At 42.0% G+C, this 21,992-nt stretch overlaps 1 protein-coding gene and 1 long non-coding RNA gene across 3 annotated transcripts in view; one reads left to right on the top strand and one right to left on the bottom strand.

The window, feature by feature from the left end:
- Positions 1-310: 310 nt before the first annotated feature.
- MAOB (monoamine oxidase B) overlaps positions 311-21,992 on the top strand; it is a 179,265-nt gene continuing 157,583 nt past the window's right edge. For both annotated transcript variants that reach the window (XM_023557945.2, XM_010597740.3), the window contains exon 1: positions 311-439. In XM_023557945.2, the coding sequence (XP_023413713.2) occupies positions 394-439 (46 nt within the window). In that variant the 5' untranslated portion in view covers positions 311-393. The remainder of the gene's footprint in view (positions 440-21,992) is intronic.
- On the bottom strand, positions 13,106-21,893 carry LOC135228905 (uncharacterized). The gene is made up of 3 exons (XR_010319765.1): positions 19,779-21,893; positions 16,006-16,773; positions 13,106-15,595 (listed from the first exon to the last, which is right to left on the bottom strand). It is a non-coding gene; the product is annotated as an uncharacterized LOC135228905 (long non-coding RNA).

Here is a 21,992-nt window from a genome sequence, read left to right as displayed (position 1 = left end):
AGGAAGGGGGCCTGATCTGCCACCCTCTTAGCCTCCAAGCTCCACGACGCACTAGGGAGGCCATAGGAAAACATCCTGCAGAAGGCCAACTGGTGGTGGCCCTAGGCAGGGCCTTTCTGGGGCCCCAAGTGACCTCTCCGCCCGGGCGCCCCATCCCCCAGGCCTGGGCTGCGGCCAGCTGGGGGCGGCGGCCAGCTGGGGGCGGTGGCCGGCTCCCCGCCCGGGCTGCGCATTGGCGGCGGGCGGGGCTCGGGTTCTGGGCGCCCCGGGCGAGCCATATAGCTGCTCCGCAGAGGCGCGACTGCGCGGGGCAGCGAGCGGCGGGCGGGGGCCGAGTCCAAGACCAGAGCAGCGGGCGCCGGCGCCGGAGCGACTCAGAGCGGGGCAAGCGCCATGAGCAGCAAATGCGACGTGGTCGTGGTGGGGGGCGGCATCTCAGGTCAGTCGCCACGCGCCGCTGCGCTCTCTTCTTTCCTCCTGCTCGGACAGGTGGCTGTCTGGGAGGCGCGCGGGGCGTCTATGCGGCAGGGGGTTCCCCCGGCAGCCCCCAGACACTCAGTTCACCGGCGGGGATCGAGCGGGTCCAGAGCACCGGGCCATGAACCCTCCCTTGGGGGAAGGATTTGGTGTGTCCCTGGACAGAAGCCTGAGGCCGAAAGTCTGCTGAAGGTCTGGGGCCAGACTTCGAACTCCTCCTTATCCCCAAAGGCTAACAACATGCCTGCGCTTGCTGGATTCTTCACTGCATGGGGAAAGGGCACGAGGGAGGCAGGGGACTCTTGCAGGGGACTCTTACTGAAGGGTGGCTCAAAGGTCAGTCCTTGGCTCCAACTTGACCTGTACACCCTGCACCCTCATTTGCATGCACCACAACGCATTGTTATGCTGGCACCTGGAATGCGACCTTGATCAGCTCCTGGCACAGGAGGAATGGTTGAACCCTGGGCAAGACCTTCCTTACCCTGATTCTCTGCAGTTCCCTAATTGTCATGGGACTGCAGAGCCTCCTTCGCAAATGCCTCCCTCCCTACCATTCCATTCTGGCACAGGGTGGTCAAGCCACCCAGCAGGGCTGGTGTGGAGAAACTGGCAGGGAGAAGGCAGAGGCTCCCCCCTCCAACACAAAGGGCCGTGTGCACGCAGGGCCCCCAAAGTCAGGAGTCAGAAGGAGGGATGGGGTCAGTGGGAGAACCCCTTCCCTTAGGAGGGTCAGACAAATCATCCAGGGTGGGGTCAGTGGGAATAAGCAATAGTCCTAGAACAGCCTCCCACACCTCCTGGTGCTTGAGCAGTCATTTTAGGACACCTCCAGAACCCATGGATGTGTTGTCTAGGAATTGCCCTGACCACATCTCAAGTGGCCTCTTTAACCTTCTGGAGCAGAGAGCAGTTCTGTTCCTGTGCTAGATGAGGAAACCATGGCATTGGATGTTGGGTATTAACCCTGGTCCTGTGCTACTCCCCCAACCCCAGCCTTCCTCCACTTTGGATCAGATCTCAGGCTGCAGTGAGGAGGGTGCACTTCTGTCTAGCTGGCCCTCATGAGCTCACCCATCCCATGCCAGGCTCTATGCCCAGTGCTGCAGGTACATAGATGCTTAAAGCACAGCCCTTGGGCTTCAGGAGCAGGGGCTGGGTGGTGGTGGTGGGGAATGGAGGTCGGGGAGAGCATGAGGTAGGGGACGGGGCTGCCCAGATGTGTGTGAGAACTATTTTTGTAGGAGTTGCCAGCCCAAGGCAACCTTGCTTGCCAAATCTCTATGTATACTATGTATACGATTTGGAAAATATTTCTAACACAGAGCCTTTGAAATAAGTGGCAGGCTGAGGTTGGCCAAGGCTGTATAGATTTGGTTTTCCTTCAGTATTTTTAAACATCTCTCCTAAAGAAACTTGGACTTAAAAGCATACCTACCTAGGTGTTTTAAAAACTAAGTACCTCTCGATGGTACCATGCATAGCACCCCATCTTATGGAAGCTGAAGAGTCTCTTTTCAGGCCCCTAAAGTCTTTTTCTTGCTCAAAGTATGTGTTCAGATTCTTCCATCTCCTACCCCCCCCTTTATTTTATCCTCTGTTATTCATACTCCAAACCTTCATGCTCACTCAAGTGATTTATATTAGACACATTCGGGAGAGGTAGATAAGGATTTAGGTTTTTTTTTTTTTAACAGACCACTGGTGAACCTCTAGATTTATCCCCAAACTCTGATCGAAACCAAAGGATTGATGAGTAGATCTGCCTTTTCTTAACATTACATGGAGTAAGCATTGCTCTATAAACCAAGAAAGCAGGGTTCCAAGGGTTCCTTACTTAATTGCTTTATCAGTTGCATAGGGGTAACACCAATTAGTCATACTTAGTTTATAGGGTTATTGAGAAAGGCAAGAGAAATAATGTGTGTGAAATAGCTTTACAAAGTCTGAAATATGTCACCAGGTCCCACGAGAGTTTCACTCATTATTTCAAACAGTAGGCATCAGGATAGACTGTGGTGGTGCTGTTGTTAGTCACTGTTGAGTCGATTCTGACTCATTGCGAGTCATGTACAACACAGTCGAATGTTGCCTGGTCCCATGCCAGCCTCACGATTGCTGGCATACTTGAGTCTATTGTTGCAGCCACTGTGTATTTTGAGTGCCTTCCAGCTTAGGGGGCTTCTCTTCTAGCACTATATCAGACAACATTCAATTGTAATCCTTAGGGTTTTCATTGGCTAATTTTCGGAAGTAGATCGCTGGGCCTTTCTTTCTACTGTCTTAGTCTGGAAGCTCTGCTGAACTGTGTCCACCATGGGTGACCCTGCTAGCATTGAATAACTATGGCATAGCTTCCAGCATCATAGCAACACCCAAGCCACCACGGAATGACAAACTGACATATGGGTGGTAGAGACTGTGATTGGTGATGCAAAAATGGGTCATGTTGCTCTTGATCTGGAAGACTTGTTAGTCTAAGAAGGGAGATGGTATACTCAAACAAAGACAATACAAGGTAGAAAGCGGTACATTCCACAGTAGGGACCCGTTCATTAATTCATTATTTATTCATTCAATGTATATTTACTATCCCACATTCTGTCCCAAAGAGAATAAAAGACAAATTATACAGGGCAGCTGCCCTTGAAAATAATTAAGGCTAATAACCTAGGATAGATGCTTTAGTAGCCCATGTACAAGGTTCTAGGGAAGGCAATAGGGGAAAATGTCAAATTCTGCCAGAGAAAATCTGGGAAGGCTTCGTAGGGGAGGTGCTATTTGAACTAGGTTTTGTTGTTGTTAGTTGCTGTCAAGTTGGAGTTGATTCTGACTCATCGTGGCCCATGTATGCAGAGTAGAACTGCTCCATAAAGTTTTCAAGGCTGTAACCCTTCAGAAGCAGGTCACCAGGCCTGTCTTCAGAGGCGCATCTGGGTGTGTTCGATCTGCCAGCCTTTCAGCTAGTAATGAAGTGCTTATCTGTATGCATCCCCAGGAGCTAGGATGAATACGAATTCACCAGGAGACTAGATGATGAAAGCATTTTAAGCTAAGGAACCAAAAACGACCCAATGCCAGCGAGTCCACTCTGACTCATAGCGACCCTATAGGACAGAGTAGAACTGTCCCCATAGAGTTTCCAGCTGGTGGATTCAAACTGCTGACTTTTTGGTTAGCAGCCAAGGTCTTAACCAGTGCGCCACCAGGGCTCCAAGCTAAGGAACAGTTGATGCAAAATCATCAATATGTGAAAGAACATGATGGCTTGTTTGGGAAAACTTAATACCCTTTCGTTACCAAATTTTTTCCTAAAAAAGGTTTTTTTGATGGAATGTGTTTCACATGCCATCAAGCTTACTAACTGAGTGTGTTTAAATTTCTGGTAGGTAATTTGGATTTTGAGAAATATGATCTGGTAATACAAGCCACCAATAAGGCAAGTGGCACTTTGGCTCCATTGATCTGTGGTATGACAATATACCAATAATAACTAGAGACTTTATTGTGGGCACCTTTCCACTAGTTACATGGGGAACCTCTAGTTTTCCAAATATGACACAGAAGAACCAAATCAAACCCATCAGGGTTCCCTAACTATCATACAGGAAAGCTGTAATTAATGCTCAAAAGCTTATCTCACAGAAATCAAGGGAAAAAAGGCAAACATTTACAAAAGATTACAAAACTAACACATCCGGGAAGCATCACCTAATAAATAGAATGCTCAGCCTACACAACGGTGAGGCTCCAACTCTGATCTGTTGTGCTTAACACAATTCAAAAGGGACCCACCTTGATGCTAAGTACATTAGAACTGGAATAACATACTATCTACAAGGTCCAGAGGCCTAAAAAGTGGTTGGTATACTATTAAGTCAATAGTTACTAAAGAGGTAAGAATTTCAGTGTGAACTAGATAGTAGATAAGAACTACTTTAAAAAAAATTTTTTTTAAAGAACTACTTTAGGTGACGGGAAAGACAGCACGCAATACAGGGGAGGTCAGCACAATTGGACTAAACCAAAAGCAAAGAAGTTTCCTGAATAAACTGAATGCTTCGAAAGCTAGCGTAGCAGGGGCAGGGGTCTGGGGACCATGGTTTCAGGGGACATCTAAGTCAATTGGCATAATAAAATCTATTAAGAAAACATTCTGCATCCCACTTTGAAGAGTGGCGTCTGGGGTCTTAAACGCTAGCAAGCACCCATCTAAGATGCATCAATTGGTCTCAGCCCACCTGGATCAAAGGAGAATGAAGAACACCAAGGACACAAGGTGATTATGAGCTCAAGAGACAGAAAGGGCCACATGAACCAGGGACTACATCATCTGGAGACCAGAAGAACTAGATGGTGCCTGGCTACAACTGATGACTGCCCTGACAGGGAACACAACAGAGAATCCCTGAGGGAGCAGGAGACCAGTGGGTTGCAGACCCCAAATTCTCATAAAAAGACCAGACTTAATGGTCTGACTGAGACTGGAAGGACTCCAGTCGGTGGTCATGGCCCCCAGACCTTCTGTTAACCCAGGACAGGAACCATTCCCAAAGCCAACTCTTCAGACAGGGATTGGACTGGACGGTGGGTTGGAGAGGGATGCTGGTGAGGAGTAAGCTTCTTGGACCAGGTGGACACTTGAGACTATGTTGGCATCTCGTCCCTGGAGGGGAGATGAAAGGGTAGAGAGGGTTAGAAGCTGGCAACATGGACACGAAAAGAGAGAGTGGAGGGAGGGAGTGGGCTGTCTCACTAGGGGGAGAGCAACTGGGAATATGTAGCAAGGTGTATGTAAGTTTTTGTGTGAGAGACTGACTTGATTTGTAAACTTTCACTTAAAGCAGAAAAAAAAAAAGGATTTCAGTGTGAAGGGTTGGGGGTGCTGGTGGGAGACAAAGCCAGAAAGATGAGTCGGTATGAATTGTGTGTGTGGCGGCCTGTATGTCATACTAAAAGCTTTATCTCCATCTGTGGTCAATGAGCGTCCACTGACAATTTTTCATTCACAGGATATGTATCAGATGACTGGGAATATGGTGATGATGTTAGCAAAAATAGGGAAATTAAAAAGACGAGCAGATTTTGGGAAAAGATGGGACATCTAGAGTTGGAGGTGCTCAGTCAGGGAGAGAACTCTAGCAGTTGGAAACATAAGGAAGAAGTTGGGGTTACAGATGTATGAGGCTGAGGTGTTTTAGTTGAAGCCACTGAAGTAGATGAAATGACCAAAGCCAAGAGTGTAGAGAGAAGAGATGGGGCCAAGGACAGGACTGTGGGAGACCCTTATATCCCCCACAGGGAGATGGAAGGTATTTCAGCCATTCTGCACAGATTCGTTAGAGAGATGAGGAAACTGAGAAATGGAAAAACACTTAGTTAACCCCAGATTTGAGCTCAGATGTGGCTTGTGAGGGCAGCCTTTTCTAATACCAACAGATTGGATTAGGTGCCTCTGATTAACTCTGTCCTACCTCTGTGTTCTTTTCCATGAGTTTTTAGTTCCTCCTTATTCAGTGTCTTCCTCCTCACTAGGGCCTAAGCCTCTGGAGGCTGGGGAGGTATCTCTTTCCCTCCCCATAGAGGCCCCAGTCCCCAGCCCCAGAGCTCTGCCTGGCACAATGAATGCTCAATAAACATGTTGAATTAATGAACTTTACACCAACAAAGTGACAATTGACTGGGTCTGAATTTCAGATCCATTTACCGCCAACCCTTTTGCTTTTCCTACAAAATCGCATTAAGAATGAGAAAAGTAGTAAAAATCAGAACTTTAGAGTGAATAAGGGACTGACACAATGATTTATTTTTAAAGTCCCTGAATTTGACTCTGGTTTTAAAGCTTTGTTAATTATTAAACATGGGACATTCTGGTCATTTTCTGATAATTTTTAAAGCTGTCAGCACATTTTAATCACCCCTTTTGAGATAAACACAGATGTACTGGGTACTGGGGGTATAGCTGGTGAATATATAACTTTCTGTTTTGATGATTGAAAACTTTTTCAAGGCAATTGTAGAACAGCTTCTTAAAACCACGTACAGGATATAAATGCATCCTTACCCAAATCTCTCACCCAAGTATCAGGTCACCTATGGAGTCTTAGGCAGGACTGGGAGGGGAGGGGACAGGAAGGGGAGAACAGCATGTAGCTTCAGTCCTAAGTCTTGGTTTTAGTATTTGTGCTGGTGGAACCATGGGAACTGTGTTTTTGAAATTCTTGAATGGCTCTTGCTCAATCCTCAAAATAAAAGCTACAAAAGGGGAACTCGAAACAGAAAGGAGAAAGCACTGGCCAGACTTGGGAGAGGAAATTCAGCCATCTGAAGGAGGCTCAGGCATTTGGTTGAGATCTCTGGAAGAGTTGAAGCTAGCCTTTAAAATTGTCACCAAGACATGGCAGATGATATGTGTGGTCAGGAGAGTGAGCCTGGCTGCAGGCTGGTGAGGTAGGTAGGACTGGCCTGGCAGGGAGCATCAGAGATGCTCACAACAAAATATTGTGAGTTAAGGGTCACAGGTGGGCAGATGTTGCCCCTGTGTTAATGGCGAAAACTTTCTCCTCACCTTTGATGAAGAAAGATGGAGAACTTCTGAGGGCTCCTATAACCCGCTCGAATGTTCTAGAATAATAAAAGAAGTATAGATGCACCTGGGAATTTGTATATTCTATTTTTTATCCAATGAAAGAATATAGAGAGACAGTACAGCAATGTTAAAAGAGCATATACTTTACTGGCAGACAGAAACCATTGCTGTCTGGTCAATTATGACTCATAGTGACCCTATAGGACAGAGTAGAACTGCCCCAAGGGTTTCCAAGGCTATAATCTTTGTAGAAGCAGACTGCCACATCTTTCTTCCCCAGAGTGGGGGTTCAAATGGCCAACCTTTCGGTTAGCCAGTCACTTTAATTGCTGCACCACCAGGGCTCCTTTGTCAGACAGAGGGGGTAGGAAGCTGGATTCCTTCACTTGACTGTTGTGTTACATAACCTCCTGGTTCTTTAGCTTCCTCATCTTTAGGAGAGTTATGAGGATTAGAAAGAATTCACGAGAAGGCCTACACACAGGGTCGTTATGGCTTCAACTTTTAGACTCCTTATTTTGCGTTTGGGAAAATACATCCTTGTTTGGCTTCTAGGGTATTCAATCTATGGGAGCAGAAACACGCATTTATATGTAATCACTTCTTCCTCTTCACCAAATAATTATTCTTGATGTGAGACTTTTCAAAGGGGGCAATAGGATGTGGGGTATGCATGTAGGCATTTATAGGGAACTGCCTAGTTCCAGACTCTTCCTGCCCTACCCCATTCATTTATTTCCCCCAGCGAGGGGCTCAGGCTCATCCTGGGCTCTGGAACCCTCTGTGTTTCTCATCAGGAGAAATTTTGGAAGCCCTTTAGACCTGTATTTCAGCATCATCCCAGCCTGGCTGTTATTCTGACTCTGACGTGGTCCTTCTTTCAGCCATCTGACTCCTGTCTTAACTGGAGTTAAGACTTAGCTGTCTTAATTAAGACTTAATTGTCTTAATACAAAGAGCTAGTATTATCAGATACTGTCTACATGCTGGGCAAGGTGTTAGGAGCTTGATTTTCACAGCAGGTCTAGGAGGGTCATGAATGGCAAAGCCCTCTGTCTTTTGCTCTTCTCTAATGCCTGGGATATATTAATGGGAGGGACTGGATTGATGGATTATGTGGGCAGAACCACGTGCCACTGGAGCCACAGCTTTTAGGTACTTTTGAAACCTCAGAGCGAAGCCCTGGTGGTGTAGTGGTTAAAGACCTTGGCTGCTAACCAAAAGGTCAGCAGTTCGAATTCACCAGCCACTCCTTGGAAAGCCTATGGGGCAGTTCTACTCAGTCCTATAGGGTCACTATGAGTCAGAATTGACTTGATGGCAATGGGTTTATACCCTCAGAAGTCACCAGGACAGATTGAAGGCCTGGCTTGGCCATTGGCAAAGGCAACAGTTTCCTTCTCTAGCTGGGTGCCTAGGTCTAGTCTCCCTACCACACAGAGGAAGTGGTTGCACAGAGAGGCTAAGAGCATGGAGTCTATGCTGGTTCCACCACTAACTAGCTTTGCCACCTTGAGCAAAGTAGTTAGCTTTTTCCATGTCTTAGTTTCCTCATCTGGAAAATGAGGATAATGATAATATACTTCACAAGGAAGTTGAGAGAATTAAAAGAGAAAATGCACCTAGAGTGCTTGGAATGGGGCTTGGCTTCTGATAGGTACACAATAGATATTAGCTATTATTATTACCAAACTGACAAAATGGCCACTAGCCACAAGTGGGTGTAAAGTGCCAGTGCGCCCACCTACTCCACTATCAAACGTTGGGCTGAGGAATTGGTTTGTGGTTGTACATGCACATGTGCTAACACACGTTTACATGCCCGCATACACCTCCAAAGCACATATACTAACACACATGTACCAACACACACACCCTGATACACACACACAGAGACACACAGACATGCACACTAACACACAGAGATACACACCAACACATGCCAACACATACACAGACACACACGTGCACATAGATATGTGCGTGCACGCACGCGTGTGTGCACACACACACGGAATCTTATCCTGTAACAGGAATGCTGTCATGAACCCTGCTTTCTTGGCCTGTATATGATTTACTAAGTAAGACAGATAATAAAAGAAAAACAGCAGCTAAATTTAAAGAAAAAGCTTAAACTCTGATTATTTTTAATATACGTTTGAAAGATAAATATATCAGAAACTATAAACACAAAACACATTTCTCTATGAAGACTTGCAATTCATTTGGTGTCTGGTAGATGTTTGGTTAATAATAGGGTCAACCTGGTATTACTCCATTTAACATTCATTTCCCTGTTTCATTTCTTCTACTCCCGTGAAAATGTCATTGTAGGAGAAACTAGTTTTAGTCTCTTAACCTTTGCCCAGTGTCATTGCAACCATTTCCCCTGCATCAGTAACTTAGAATCTGTTTTTATCTCTTTTGTTCCCGCTCATATGGTTGCAAATGCAAAGACACACACACGTTGAGAGGATTTTGGTAAAGTGGTTACCTTACGCAACTGATTTGTATGTAATTAAAGTTTATTTAAAGATGCTACCACTTGGTAGGTGAGTATCCTACCACCACCAAGGAATAACAGCCAACAGTGGAGAGCGCGTCCTTTAGACCCCAGATCCCTGCGCTGAGAAGCTCATGGAAGCAGGAGACAGAGAGAGAGAGCTGTAACCTTGAAGATGGTGAGGAGTGGTGGCAGGAGAGACCTGGCAGCAGAGACCCGGCAGACGAGATGGTGCAGTAGGCTTCCTGGCCCACGGAGAGAGAAAGCTGAGTGCCTTTGGGCAGAGTCGAGGGGCCAGGGAGAGGCGTGCTTGAGAGCACAGCTTGGGAGAGGCTGTCCTGATGGAAGGTGGCATAGTAGTTAAGAGCTCAGCTGCTAACCAAAACGTCAGCAGTTCAAATCCACCAGCCACTCCTTGGAAGCCCTATTGGGCATTTCTACTTTGTTTTATAGAATTGCTATGAGTCTGAACTGACTCGATGGCACCTGACAACAAAAACAACCACTTTTAACTGAAGAAAGCAACTGTTTTAATGATTCCTGTGTTTTTTTAAAATAAATCATCAGGTAGCCTCTGGTCAAATTGATCCCATGAACTTAAAGAGGTAATTTAGTTTCTAACCTCTTTCTCCAAACTTTTGGATGCCAGTAGCATTCCCATGTTCCACCGACATAGCAAAATCCATGTGATGTTGTTTTGGTGTCAAGTACTATTTCTCCAGATATCAATAATGATAACAAATATGTTATCACCAAATTCTAATATATTAGTACATTTCTTTATTCCAGTCAAGATTTAAACTACATACACATTATGCATTTGACCAATGCACATTGACTGAGGATGGCTACAACTTAAATAACATTTGAAATGAATGAATATTAGATTATTGCAGGGGACAAGATCATAGCATAATGGCAGATATCCATCAATACCTGGGACAAATGCAATGTGTACAGTTGCATGTGACCCTGTGTAAGAATTACCACTAACCAGTTTCATTTTTAGATAGTTATTTCAGTAAACAAACATACTATAGAAAGCCAAGCCCCGGTAAGCAATGTTTCCAAAGTCAGCATGTATTTACTTACTGAAGGGAGGTACAGAAAAAGAATGAGACCAAGTTTTGACCCTTAGAAAACTTAAAATACAGCTGGAGATACAAGACTAGCACATACAAGCAATGAGAAACAATGAAAAAACAATATATAATTGAGTGCTAAACTGTGGCCCAAGGGCTAGTTAGCTAGAAGAAATCACTGAAAACCTGAGGAAATGGGGAAAGTCTCATTAAGGGAGTGGAATTTGAACAGGTCCTGAAAAACTGTCAAGATTTGGGTAGGTAGAGAAGAAGAGAGAAGCTTTACAGATGGTAAACCAGTTGCCATCTGTCATGGCTTGAATTGTTTTACCCCAAAAGAATGTGTCTTCTTCGCTAGGCTATGTTTCCCAGTATTGTGTGGCTCTCTACTATTCTGTCATCCAATGTGATTTTTCTATGTGCTGTAAACCTCTATGATGTTAATATCCCTGGTGGCATAGTGGTTAAGTGCTATGGCTGCTAACCAAAGGGTCGGCAGTTCAAATCCACCAGGCGCTCCTTGGAAACTCTATGGGGCAGTTCTACCCTGTCCTCTAGGGTCGCTATGAGTTGGAATCGACTCGACGGCACTGGGTTTGGTTTTTGGGTTTGGATGATGTTAATGATGCAGGATTAGAGGCAGTTAAGTTAGCAAGGCAGGACTCAATCTTCAAGATTGGGTTGTATTTTAAGTCAATCTCTTTTGAGATATAAACAAGAGAAGCGGTGTGAGGAGCAGGGAGAACCTCATACCATCAAGAAAGCAGCCCTGTGAGTAGAGCTCGCCCTTTGGACCCTGGGTTTCTGTGCTGAGAAGCTCCTAGACCAAGAAAAGATTGATGACAAGGACCTTCCTCCAGAGCTGACAGAGAGAGAAAGCCTTCTCTTGGAGCTGGTGCCTTGAGTTCAGACTTCTAGCCTACTCAGCTGTGAGAGAATAAACTTCTGTTTGTTAAAGCCATCCACTTGTGGTATTTCTGTTATAGCAATACTGAATAACTAAGACACCTTCCCATGGACTCCAACTCATGGCAACCCCGTGTGTTTTAGGGTAGAACTGTGCTCCACAGGGTTTTCACTATCTGAGTGTTTGGAAATAGATCACCAGGCCATTCTTCTGAGGCATCTCTCGGTGGACTCGAACTGCCAACTTTTGGCTAGCAGCTGAGCACATTAATCATTTACACCACTGTAGGAATAATATAAATAATAGGTGCAGAGGCACAAATTAGTGGGTTATACTCCTTTACAGGAAGGTAGAAGTCTACCATGGCTAGACTAAATGTATGGGGACGTGGGTAACGGGTAAAGTTAGTAGAAGGAGGGCAGAATGAAACTATGAAACATTGAAAAGCAAAGTGAGAAGCTAGGTTTTTATGTGGTTGGAAATTGGGAGCCACTGAAAATTAGGTATAAAGAAAGGGTGGATAGTTGTGTGCCTTGTGGGTAAGAGAGCAACCCTGAGTCAGGGAAGGCAAGAAATAGGTAGCAATTCCAGAATAAGTTGGGAGGTGATCAATTGGTTATAATGAATTGACTTACCCTGAACACTCAGGGGAGATTATAAGAGAAGGCATGGGGGACAAGAATGGAGAGGAGAAAATCTTCAAAAGTACAGTTTGCTTTTCACTATTTTGCTGAATGCTTACTCAGAGAAGTATCAAAAAAAAAAAAAGAAATTATTGTTTTCCTTCTGAAGTTTTATAATCAGCATTGAAGGGCTTGACTGCATTTAAAATATTTTTTTGTTTGTTTTATAAAATAAAAAGAGATTTTCTTCCCAAGGTTTGTGACCCAACTCACTAAATGATAAACACATTTTGAGCAATCGCAAACACAAAGTGAATAGTTCATCCTATCTGTTATATAAAATTGTCCTTGAAATATTTTGCTTTGCAAGAGATGGGGCACAATCAGAAAACATCTTTAGGCAGGTCTGGCCTTTCAAATGTTAGTGATGTCTTCTTTTCATGGCATTTCAAATGTCATATGCTGGTAAATTTCTACTTAATGTCTGAATTTTAAGCTCAATCTTTTTTTTTTAAATCTCTGCTTTTTTTTTTTTAATTTTTATTATGCTTTAAGTGAAAGCTTACAAACCAAGATGTCCTACTAGGTCTTTAGTTTTATTTTCTTTCCTTCCTTCCTGAATCATCCCTCTTTTTTTTAATCTCTCAAGTATTTCTTTTTCTTTTCTTGAACATTTTATTGTGCCTTAGGTAAATGTTTACATAGCAAATTAATTTTCCATCCAGTAATTCATACACAAATTGCGCCACAACATTGGTTGCAATCCCTGCAATGTGTCAGCACTCTCCCCATTTCCACCCTAGTTTTCCCATGTCCATTCGTGTGGTTTCCCTGCCCTTCCCTGCCTTCTCGTCTTTGCTTTTGGGAAAATGCTGCTCTTTTGGTCTCATATAATTGATTGTTCTAAGGAGCACTTTCTTCACAGGTGTTATTGTTTGTGTATTTTATAGCCCCGCCTATTGTTTGGCTGAAAAGTGGCCCCCGGGAGCAGGAGCGGCCTCAGTTCTACGTTAGAAGGGTGTCTCAGGACAATAGTCTCAGAGGTTCCTCCAGTCTCTCTCAGACCAGTAAGCCTGGTCTTTTTTATGAATTCGAATTTTCTTCTACATTTTTTCGAACATTTCTAAGGATTATTTTACATAGAATTTGGAATCTTGACCCCATCTGACAGAGTTGGAACTACTTTTTATTCCTGTGATCCTAGTTGTCTTTCTATCTTGTCTTTAATTATAATCAGTGTCATTGAATTGTCCATGTAGAAACTGTTGAATTGGTGTACGTTTTGCTGTTTATTCTCAATAAGAACAACAAAATAACTAAATAGAAATTAAAAAAAATGGTCTTTAATTATATCTCAATTCTTCAGGTTATTTTCCAGTTTTCTACATTAAAGCAACATGCTCTTTGGAAGAACGCTACTGTTGTTATCCAATAAAGCATCTTTTAAAGATAAAATTAAAGATTAAAGTGGAGAATTAATAGCCAAATTAATTAATAACCAAAATTCCCTCTAAAAACTTTTTTTTAAAAAGAAAGGCCATTGATAAATGAAAGATGCAGTCACATTCCTTCTTGGTGACTTTCAGTTGAGGAGTTTTTTTTGAGAAGTGGGAATATTTTTTAATAACGTGAGTTACAGAAATAATACATACTTATTGTGAAAATTTATAAATTACAGAGAAGGACAAAAAGAAAGTTCAAATAACCCATAATTGAACCCCACAAAAAACTAACCTCTGTTACTATATTTTGTTTTCACAAACCGCGTGGTGTATTTTCCATACTCATTGCTAGCCCTTTTAAAATAAATAATAATATATTATGAATATTTAGCCATGTCTTAAATGTTCTTCTCCCATACAATCTTGAAAACTTTATAATATATGGTTGTATTATAATTTATTTAACCCATCTCCTATTGCTGGACAGAATTCTTAGGGGGCAGTGAGTTTAAGATAATGGTGGTGGAATAATTTGGAAAAGAATAGTGAGAATGGTAGCACAACTTGAAGAGTGTAATCAATGTTGCTGAATTGTACGTGTAAAAATTGTTGAAATTGTGTATCTTTGACTATGTATACTTTCACCAAAATAAAAAAATTGAAAAAAAAGAACCAAAGTATAATTTTGATGGACTAAGCTTCCACCTTAAGGAGCTAGAAAAAGAAGAGTAAACCAAAAACAAAAGAAAAAGAAGAGTAGATATACTTAAAAAAAATAAATAAATAGAAGGAAAGAAATAATAAAGAGTGGAAATCAATGGTATGAAAAACAGGCAAACATTAAATAAAATCAGTAAAACCAAAAGCTGGTTTGTTGACAGTATCAAAAAAATGGACAAGTTTCTAGCTAGACTAATCAAGAAAAAAAAGAAGAAAAGAGAAGACATAAGTTCCCAATATTATGAATATAAGTGGGGACATCCTACAGATCCTACCCAAAGAAAGTTCTATCACTTTATTTTATGGTGGAATTTTCATAATGGGCTTCTTAGGAAGCCAACATTTTTCTCCCTCTCTGGCACAGTAGACAGAAAACCAAGATGCTTTACCAGTTCATAGTTGTAATTAAAGGTGTTGCAGATACTAGAAATTACAAATGTTTTTAGTTTTTTAAAATTTTAGTGGTGGCAAATAAATTTGCTCTCTACAAACCAGTTTTGCAATTTATCCTTTATGCTTAGAATTATTTTCTAGGGGCAAATATTTATTATAGTACTTTTCAATTTATTGGATACCATTTATCTTGTGCTTCTAGAAGTTTGGCATCATTAATTAGATAATTCTGTTGTGATTTCAGTGTGGAAAAGAAAATAGCCCTGTAACCAACCATTTTCTATGATTAATTTTTTTCTCACCATCTAGATAAGGCACGAATATAGCCTGTCCACAGCCAATTGTAACAGCTGATCAAATAGCTGTTTCATGTCTTACATTTTAATTTCCTTTTTAATTTGCATTCAAATTCTATGATTGATTTTCTTTTATTTAGGAAACCTGTAAGATACAGTTGATTGTTTGAAAATAGCCTGTTTATGCTGTGCCAGTTAGTTGAAATCAACCAGGCATTGTTAAGCACTGATAGTAAGCACACATAAAGGCAAGCGCTAAATTGAGTTATCCTCATTTCATCAAATGTGTTTTCTGTATTGTTGTTTCTGCAGAGCAGAAAAATAAATCAAGCTTGTTCATTTATTCATTCATTTCACAAACCCTTATCGAGTGTCCTATTTACCAAGCATTAGGCTAGGCATGGGGATGTACAGATGGGTTCCCATCTTTGAGGCGAACACCAGGTAAAGGGAGGCAGACATGTACAGGTGAATGGTCTGAGGGTGGTAGATGCTGAGAAAGGCGTGTTCATTTGGCTCAGACCAGGAGAGAATGACAGCTTCACCTCAGGACCTCAGAGGATCTGAAGGAAAGTTTGATGAGAAGATTTATTGAAGAGGAAATCAGCCTATTCAAATGTTCCTCCTTAAAAATATAGTTTTAAGTGGTTGAAACTCAAATCTACACTCTAACATAAGAGGGCATTAAAATTTCATTTCCACCCTTTTTACTGTTTGCCCTAAAAAGGCCATGTAGTGGATACTGGGAAACCCTGGAGGCATAGTGATTAAGACCTACGGCTGCTAACCAAGAGGCCGGCAGCTTGAATCTACCAGGCACTCCTTGGAAACTATGGGGCAGTTCTACCCTGTCTTATAGGGTTGCTATGAGTTAGAATCGACTCAACGGCAACGGGTTTGATTTGGTTGGTTTAGTGGATACTGTGGTGGGCTGCCCAATCCCACTTCAGGACTGAGGCAGTCATTTACCTACCTGTTGAGAATGTAGGCTGCTGCTGGCTCACAGCTGAGTCCCTCTGTAGAAATGGCCCTTGACTGAGGGGAGCGGCACAGTGGTTAAAGCAATCAACAGCTAACCAAAAGTTGGTGGTTGGAAACACCACCGGCTGGCTCTGAGGGAGAAAGATGTGGCAGTCTTCTTCCATAGAGATTTACAGCCCTGGAAACTCTTTGGGGGTCACTATCAGTTGAAATCGACTTGACGGCAGTGGGTTTGGTTTGGGTGGAAGGAGCTGACTTGGCCAAGGGCACACCCTCTCTCTGGGGAGATCCTTCAATCTATGTGGGGTATAAAGGCCTGGCCCCCTTGCCTCAATTCAGGATATCTCAGCCCCAGAGCTCCCTGTAGTAATGTCTTTGTTGTGACTGCATCACAGTTCAACAGCTTCCTCTGCCCAATCCTGCTTCCCTTACTTCTTTATTGTTGATAGCTGCCATCCAACTCATGGCGACCCCATGTATAACAGAATCCTGCCCAGTCCTGCACCATCTCTATGACCTGTTAGAGATCAGGCCATGGTGATCCATAAGGTTTTCGCTGTCTGATTTTTGGAAGTAGCTTGCCAGGCCTTTCTTTCTTGTCTGTCTTAGTCTGGAAGCTCCACCGAAGCCTGTTCAGCATCATAGCAGCAAGCAAGCCTCCACTGGCAGATGGATGGTGGCTTACTTCTTTTCAGATATTGAATCCCAGTAAAGCTTTTGCATGCAAATCTGTCTGAGCCAACTTGATAGGGAAACTAATCTATATAAAAAAAAATAGGTAGTAATTAAACAGTATTTTGGTTCTACATTTATGAAGCTTTAGTCTTATTAAGCAGTCAGTTGGAGGTGGAGAGTCCATTAAAGGACTTAGTGTTTTCAAAGATGCAAGAAGCCAGCAGGGCCTGAGAGGGTGCTAAACCTTATCCTCAGTCCTCGAGGACCTCTTCTAGATGCCCTGAGAGGCCCTGGAGCAAGGGTAGCGGGTGGAGGGTGGGGGCTGACTGACACGCCAGCCCAAACCAGCTCCATGCAATCAGATTCTTCTCTCACCAGTCTTTGGGCTGATGTAGAACTGAGATTCAAAGCTTCTGATCTGGAAATGCTACAAATATGGATTTCATCGTTTATAGGAGAGGTTTGGGGCAGTTCAACCAAGGGACAAATTATGAAACACATGACCCTCATCTGTGAAGACTCAATGTAGAAGGTTGAGGACTGTCTATCTATCCCAGGCCACCATTTTGAGTTCAGATTTGGGCTCTTAGGAAAATTAATGCTATTTCTGTGCACCTTTATTTTTCCCTTAATTCTGCCACCATTCTATCTAGACTCTTATAGTATTTCTCACAGAGAGTTAGTTGAAGATACTAAGAGTGGTCGTCAAAATGGACCATGGAATGAATCCCAGGTGGATAAGGGAGAAAGTGTGGCTATGAGGGAGCTGGTTGGTAGTGATCAAGTGGAGAGGTTAATAGATTGGAAATCTCTCTGGTTGAAGGACATGCATAGCTGAGGGATTTGAGCAAGTGAACTAGAAGGATTGAAGAAAGTCGTGGTTATGAGGAGGTGTGCTGTAGGGTTTTGGCACGTAAACCTTTGATTGTAATTCATTGATAGTATTTAAACAAGTTGCACGATTTTGAATCAGTATGTCCAGAGATATTATTTTCCCTTGTGATTCAACAAATGATTTAAGGGTCAGAAAAATATCTTTTTTTAAAAAAAAATTATTAATCTGCTGTTGGTTTTATAACTGGGCAGAAATGATAACTATTAATTTGGCTCAAGTTTGGGGATGACTGGAAGGCTTTTATGTTTTCTGCTAGATTGAGAAGGGCAGGAAACCAGTACTTTGGGTCCTGGAGATTCTAATTAAGAAGTTTCTGTTAAAATTGTGTATATATCTGCTACAAAATGGATGATTCTTGAAAACGTTATGCTGAGTGAAAAAAGGCAGCCACAAAAGGACAAATACTGTATGATCCCACTTATATAAATAGGCAGATGTATAGAGACCAAAGCTTATTAGTGACTACCAGGGGTGGAAAGGAGGGGGAAAGAGGGAGTCTTTGCTTAGGGGGCACTGAGTTTTGTTAATGGTGGTAGAATACTTTGAAAACAGAAGTGGTGATGGTTGCACAATGTGATAAATGTATCCAATGCCACTGAATTCTACATGTGAAAAATGTTCAATTGGCAAATGTTTTGTTACATCTATTTTTACCACAATGAAGCACTTTCAAAATTGTATGTATATCACTGGGAAGGATAAACCTTCAACTGCTGACTTGTGTTATTGATAGGCAGCAGAATGGGAGGAAACTCAAAACAGGGTGGTCAAGGTCCAGCAGTATGGAGCAGCTGGGACACAAAGATAGACTTTACCTACCACCTCACTTTCTTGAAAATAATTAGAAAAACAGGAAAAAAAGCAGAGATAATTTAGTAGTATATAAAGTCCAGTGGAGACAGCAGTTCGTCCCATTCCATTGCAAAGCATAGAGAGAGAAAGATTCTGTCCTCCCCTCCCAGCTCCCCGCAACCAAATCAAACCTTTTAGAGCTAGACTATAAGTATTACAATGACATTAGCTCTTTGAGGATCTCTTCTTTGATTGAAAAAAGCAAAAACACATTATTTATGGAAGTGTCTGTAAAAGGAAATTGTGGGCTAGTTTTTATCCTATGATTCAGCCTCTGATACTTACTATCTACCCGAAATCTTGTCTGGGAACATGCCATTCTATCTCCGTCTGTTTGCTGCTAGCATTTCATTTAGAAAACATTAACTGAGTGCCTTCTCCATGCTAGGTGCTAGGAATGAGCAATAGGAACTAATTCCAGCTTCACAAACATAAGAAATGATGTTGAAATACATTTCCTGTAGCTATTGTTGACTCATGCACAATAGTGGACTTACTAATGAAAGCGAAGCCTCTTTGTACCTTTAAAGAGCTTACTTTTGAACAAAGTTGAGATGGATGTTAAGATCACTTTGTTTTGAGTTTCCAAGTTCTCAGTCCTCTGCTTTACTTTATTAGTTTTACTCAGAGGCAGAGTGGTATTTCTGGCCTTGTGAGGGTTAAGAAGAATAACATACATGCCTTTTATGTAATCAGAAATCTGGCTGCACACAGGAACAGGCAGAGTCTAAAAGGAAATCACATGGTCCTAGTTGATAAATGACAGAACATCCAAAATGCACTGCTTGTGTTCTGTCTTCCTCCCCTCATTCCTTTCTCTCTGATTTCATAGGGAGTGTGCCTAAGTGGACAATGAGTTTTCTGAAGATAAATCAGTCTGCCAGTCAATAATATTGAACATCCAGTGGTTAGGTTTGAGAGATGGAGAAAATACAAAGAGACAGAAATAACTAGAGATAGGGAAGGCAAAAACATTTTGTGCGCAGAAGAAAAATCATTTGGCTCTTGTGCTTGTTTTATTTCTGAGTTTTAGTTTGTGAGCAGAAAACTATGAGAAAATGGTGAAAATGTAAAAGGCATGTTTTTTCTGCTACTGCTACTGTTCTTTTTTTTTTTTGGTTCTTTTAAAGATACATTTCAGTAAACATATCTTTTAAATCTAGCTTCCTTCCCCATAGTTGAATTCCTTTGAAAGGAGTTTGAAGGCTTAAAGATTGTTGTTGCTAAGTGCCATCTAGTAAGTTCCAATTCATTGTGACCCCATGTATAACAGAATGAAACACTGTCCAATCCTGCACCATCCTCACAATCATTGTTATGTTTGAGCCCATTGTTTCACTCACCGTGTCCATCCATCTCGTTGGGGGTCTTCCTCTTTTTCGCTGACCCTCTGCTTTACCAAGCATGGTGTCCTTTTCCAGGGACTGATCCCTTCTGATAACAAGTCCAAAGTACCTGAGATGAAATCTCATCACCCTCGCTTCTAAGGGGCATTCTGGCCATACTTCTTCCAAGACAGATTTGTTCATTCTTTTGGAAGTCCATGGTATATTCAATGTTCTTTGCCAACACTGTAATTCAGAGGCATCAGTTCTTCTTCAGTCTTCCTTATTCATTGTCAGTCCAGCTTTCATATGCATGTAAGGCAGTTGAACACACCATGGCTTGGGTCAAGTGCACCTTAGTCCTTAAAGTGACATCTTTGTTTTTTAACACTTTACGAAGGTCTTTTGCAGCACATTTGCCCAATGCAATGTGTCTTTTGGTTTCTTGACTGCTGCTTCCATGGGTGTTGATTATGGATTCAAGTAAAATGAAATCCTTGACAACGTCAGTCTCTTCTCCATTTATCACGATGTAGCTTATTGGCCAAGTTGTGAGGATTTTTGTTTCCTTTATATTGAGGTGTAATCCATACTGAAGGGTGTAATCTTTCATCTTCATCAGTAAGTGCTTCAAGTCCTCTGTACTTTCAGCAAGCAAGGTTGTGCCATCTGCATATCACAGATTGTTAATGAGTCTTCCTCCAATCCTGATGCCCTGTTCTTCTTCATATAGTCCAGCTTCTCAGATTATTTGCTCAGCATACAGATTGAATAAGTAGGGTGAAAGGATACAACCCTGATGCACACCTTTCCTGACTTTAAACCATGCAGTATCCCCTTGTGTTTGAACAACTGCCTCTTGATCTATGTACAAATTCCTCATGAGCACAATTAAGTGTTCTGGAATTCCCATTCTTCGCAATATTATCTATAATTTGTTATGATCCATAGAGCACATACCTTTGAATAGTCAATAAAACACAGGTAAACACTTTTCTGATATCCTCTGCTTTCAGCCAGGATCCAGCAGACATCAGCAATGATATTCCTCATTCCACGTCCTTTTCTGAATCCTGTTTGAATTTCTGGCAGTTCCTGTTGATGTGCTGCTGCAACAGCTTTTATGATCTTCAGCAAGATTTTACTTAAGTGTGATATCAATGATGTTGTTCGATAATTTCTGCATTCATTTGGATTACTTTCTTTGGAATAGGCATAAATATGAAACTCTTTCAGTCTGTTGGCCAGGCATCTGTCTTCCAAATTTCTTGGCTTAGACGACTGAGCACTTCCAGGGCTGCATCTTTTTGTTAAAACATCTCAACTGGTTTTTCTTCAATGTCTTCAGTGCAGCTCGGACCTCTGTCAATACCATCGATTCTTGATCATATGCTACCTCCTGAAATGACTGAATGTTGACCAATTATTTTTGGTACAGTGACTCTGTGTATTCCTTCCATCTTCTTTTGGTGCTTTCTGAGTCATTCAGTATTTTGCTCATAGAATCCTTCACTATTGCAGCTCAAGGCTTGAATTTTTTCTTCAGTCTTTTCAGCTTGAGAAATGTCAAGCGTGTTCTTCCCTTTTGGTTTTCTAACTCCAGATCTTTGCATGTCATTATAATACTTTGTCTTCTCAAGGCACCCTTTGAAACCTTCTGTTCAGCTCTTTTACTTCCTCATTTCTTTTGTTCACATTAGCTACTATACATTCAAGAGCAAGTTTCAGAGTCTTTTCTGACATCCATTTTGGTCTTTTCTTTCTTCCCCGTCTTTTTGATGACCTCTTGCTTTCTTCATGCATCATGTTCTTGATGTCATTCCACAATGTTTTTCAAATAAAATGGAAGACCTTAATGATTATGAAAAATGATGTTCTGAAAATAATTTTTTGCCTTTTAAAAATTATACTTTTTATTTTGAGATAATTGTAGATTCACATGCAGAAATAATACAAAGAGGTGACATGTACACTTCACCTAGTTTCCCAGTGGTCACATCTGGCCAAACTACAGTACGATATCACAACCTGGATATTAACATTGATACAGTCAGGATAAAAAACCCATCCATCACCACAAGGATCTCTCTTGTTGCCCTTTTTAGACACACCCACTTCTCTTCTGCACCCAGTCTTTCCTTAGCACCTGATGACTTCTAATCTGTTCTCCATTTTTATAATTTTGTCATTTAAAGTGTGTTATATAAACGGACTCATATAGTGGGTAAGCTT

This window comes from Loxodonta africana, chromosome X, assembly GCF_030014295.1.
Source record: "Loxodonta africana isolate mLoxAfr1 chromosome X, mLoxAfr1.hap2, whole genome shotgun sequence".
NCBI lineage: Eukaryota > Metazoa > Chordata > Mammalia > Proboscidea > Elephantidae > Loxodonta > Loxodonta africana.
The sequence above is the reverse complement of the archived record's forward strand: the minus strand, read 5'-3'. Positions and strand labels throughout refer to the sequence as shown.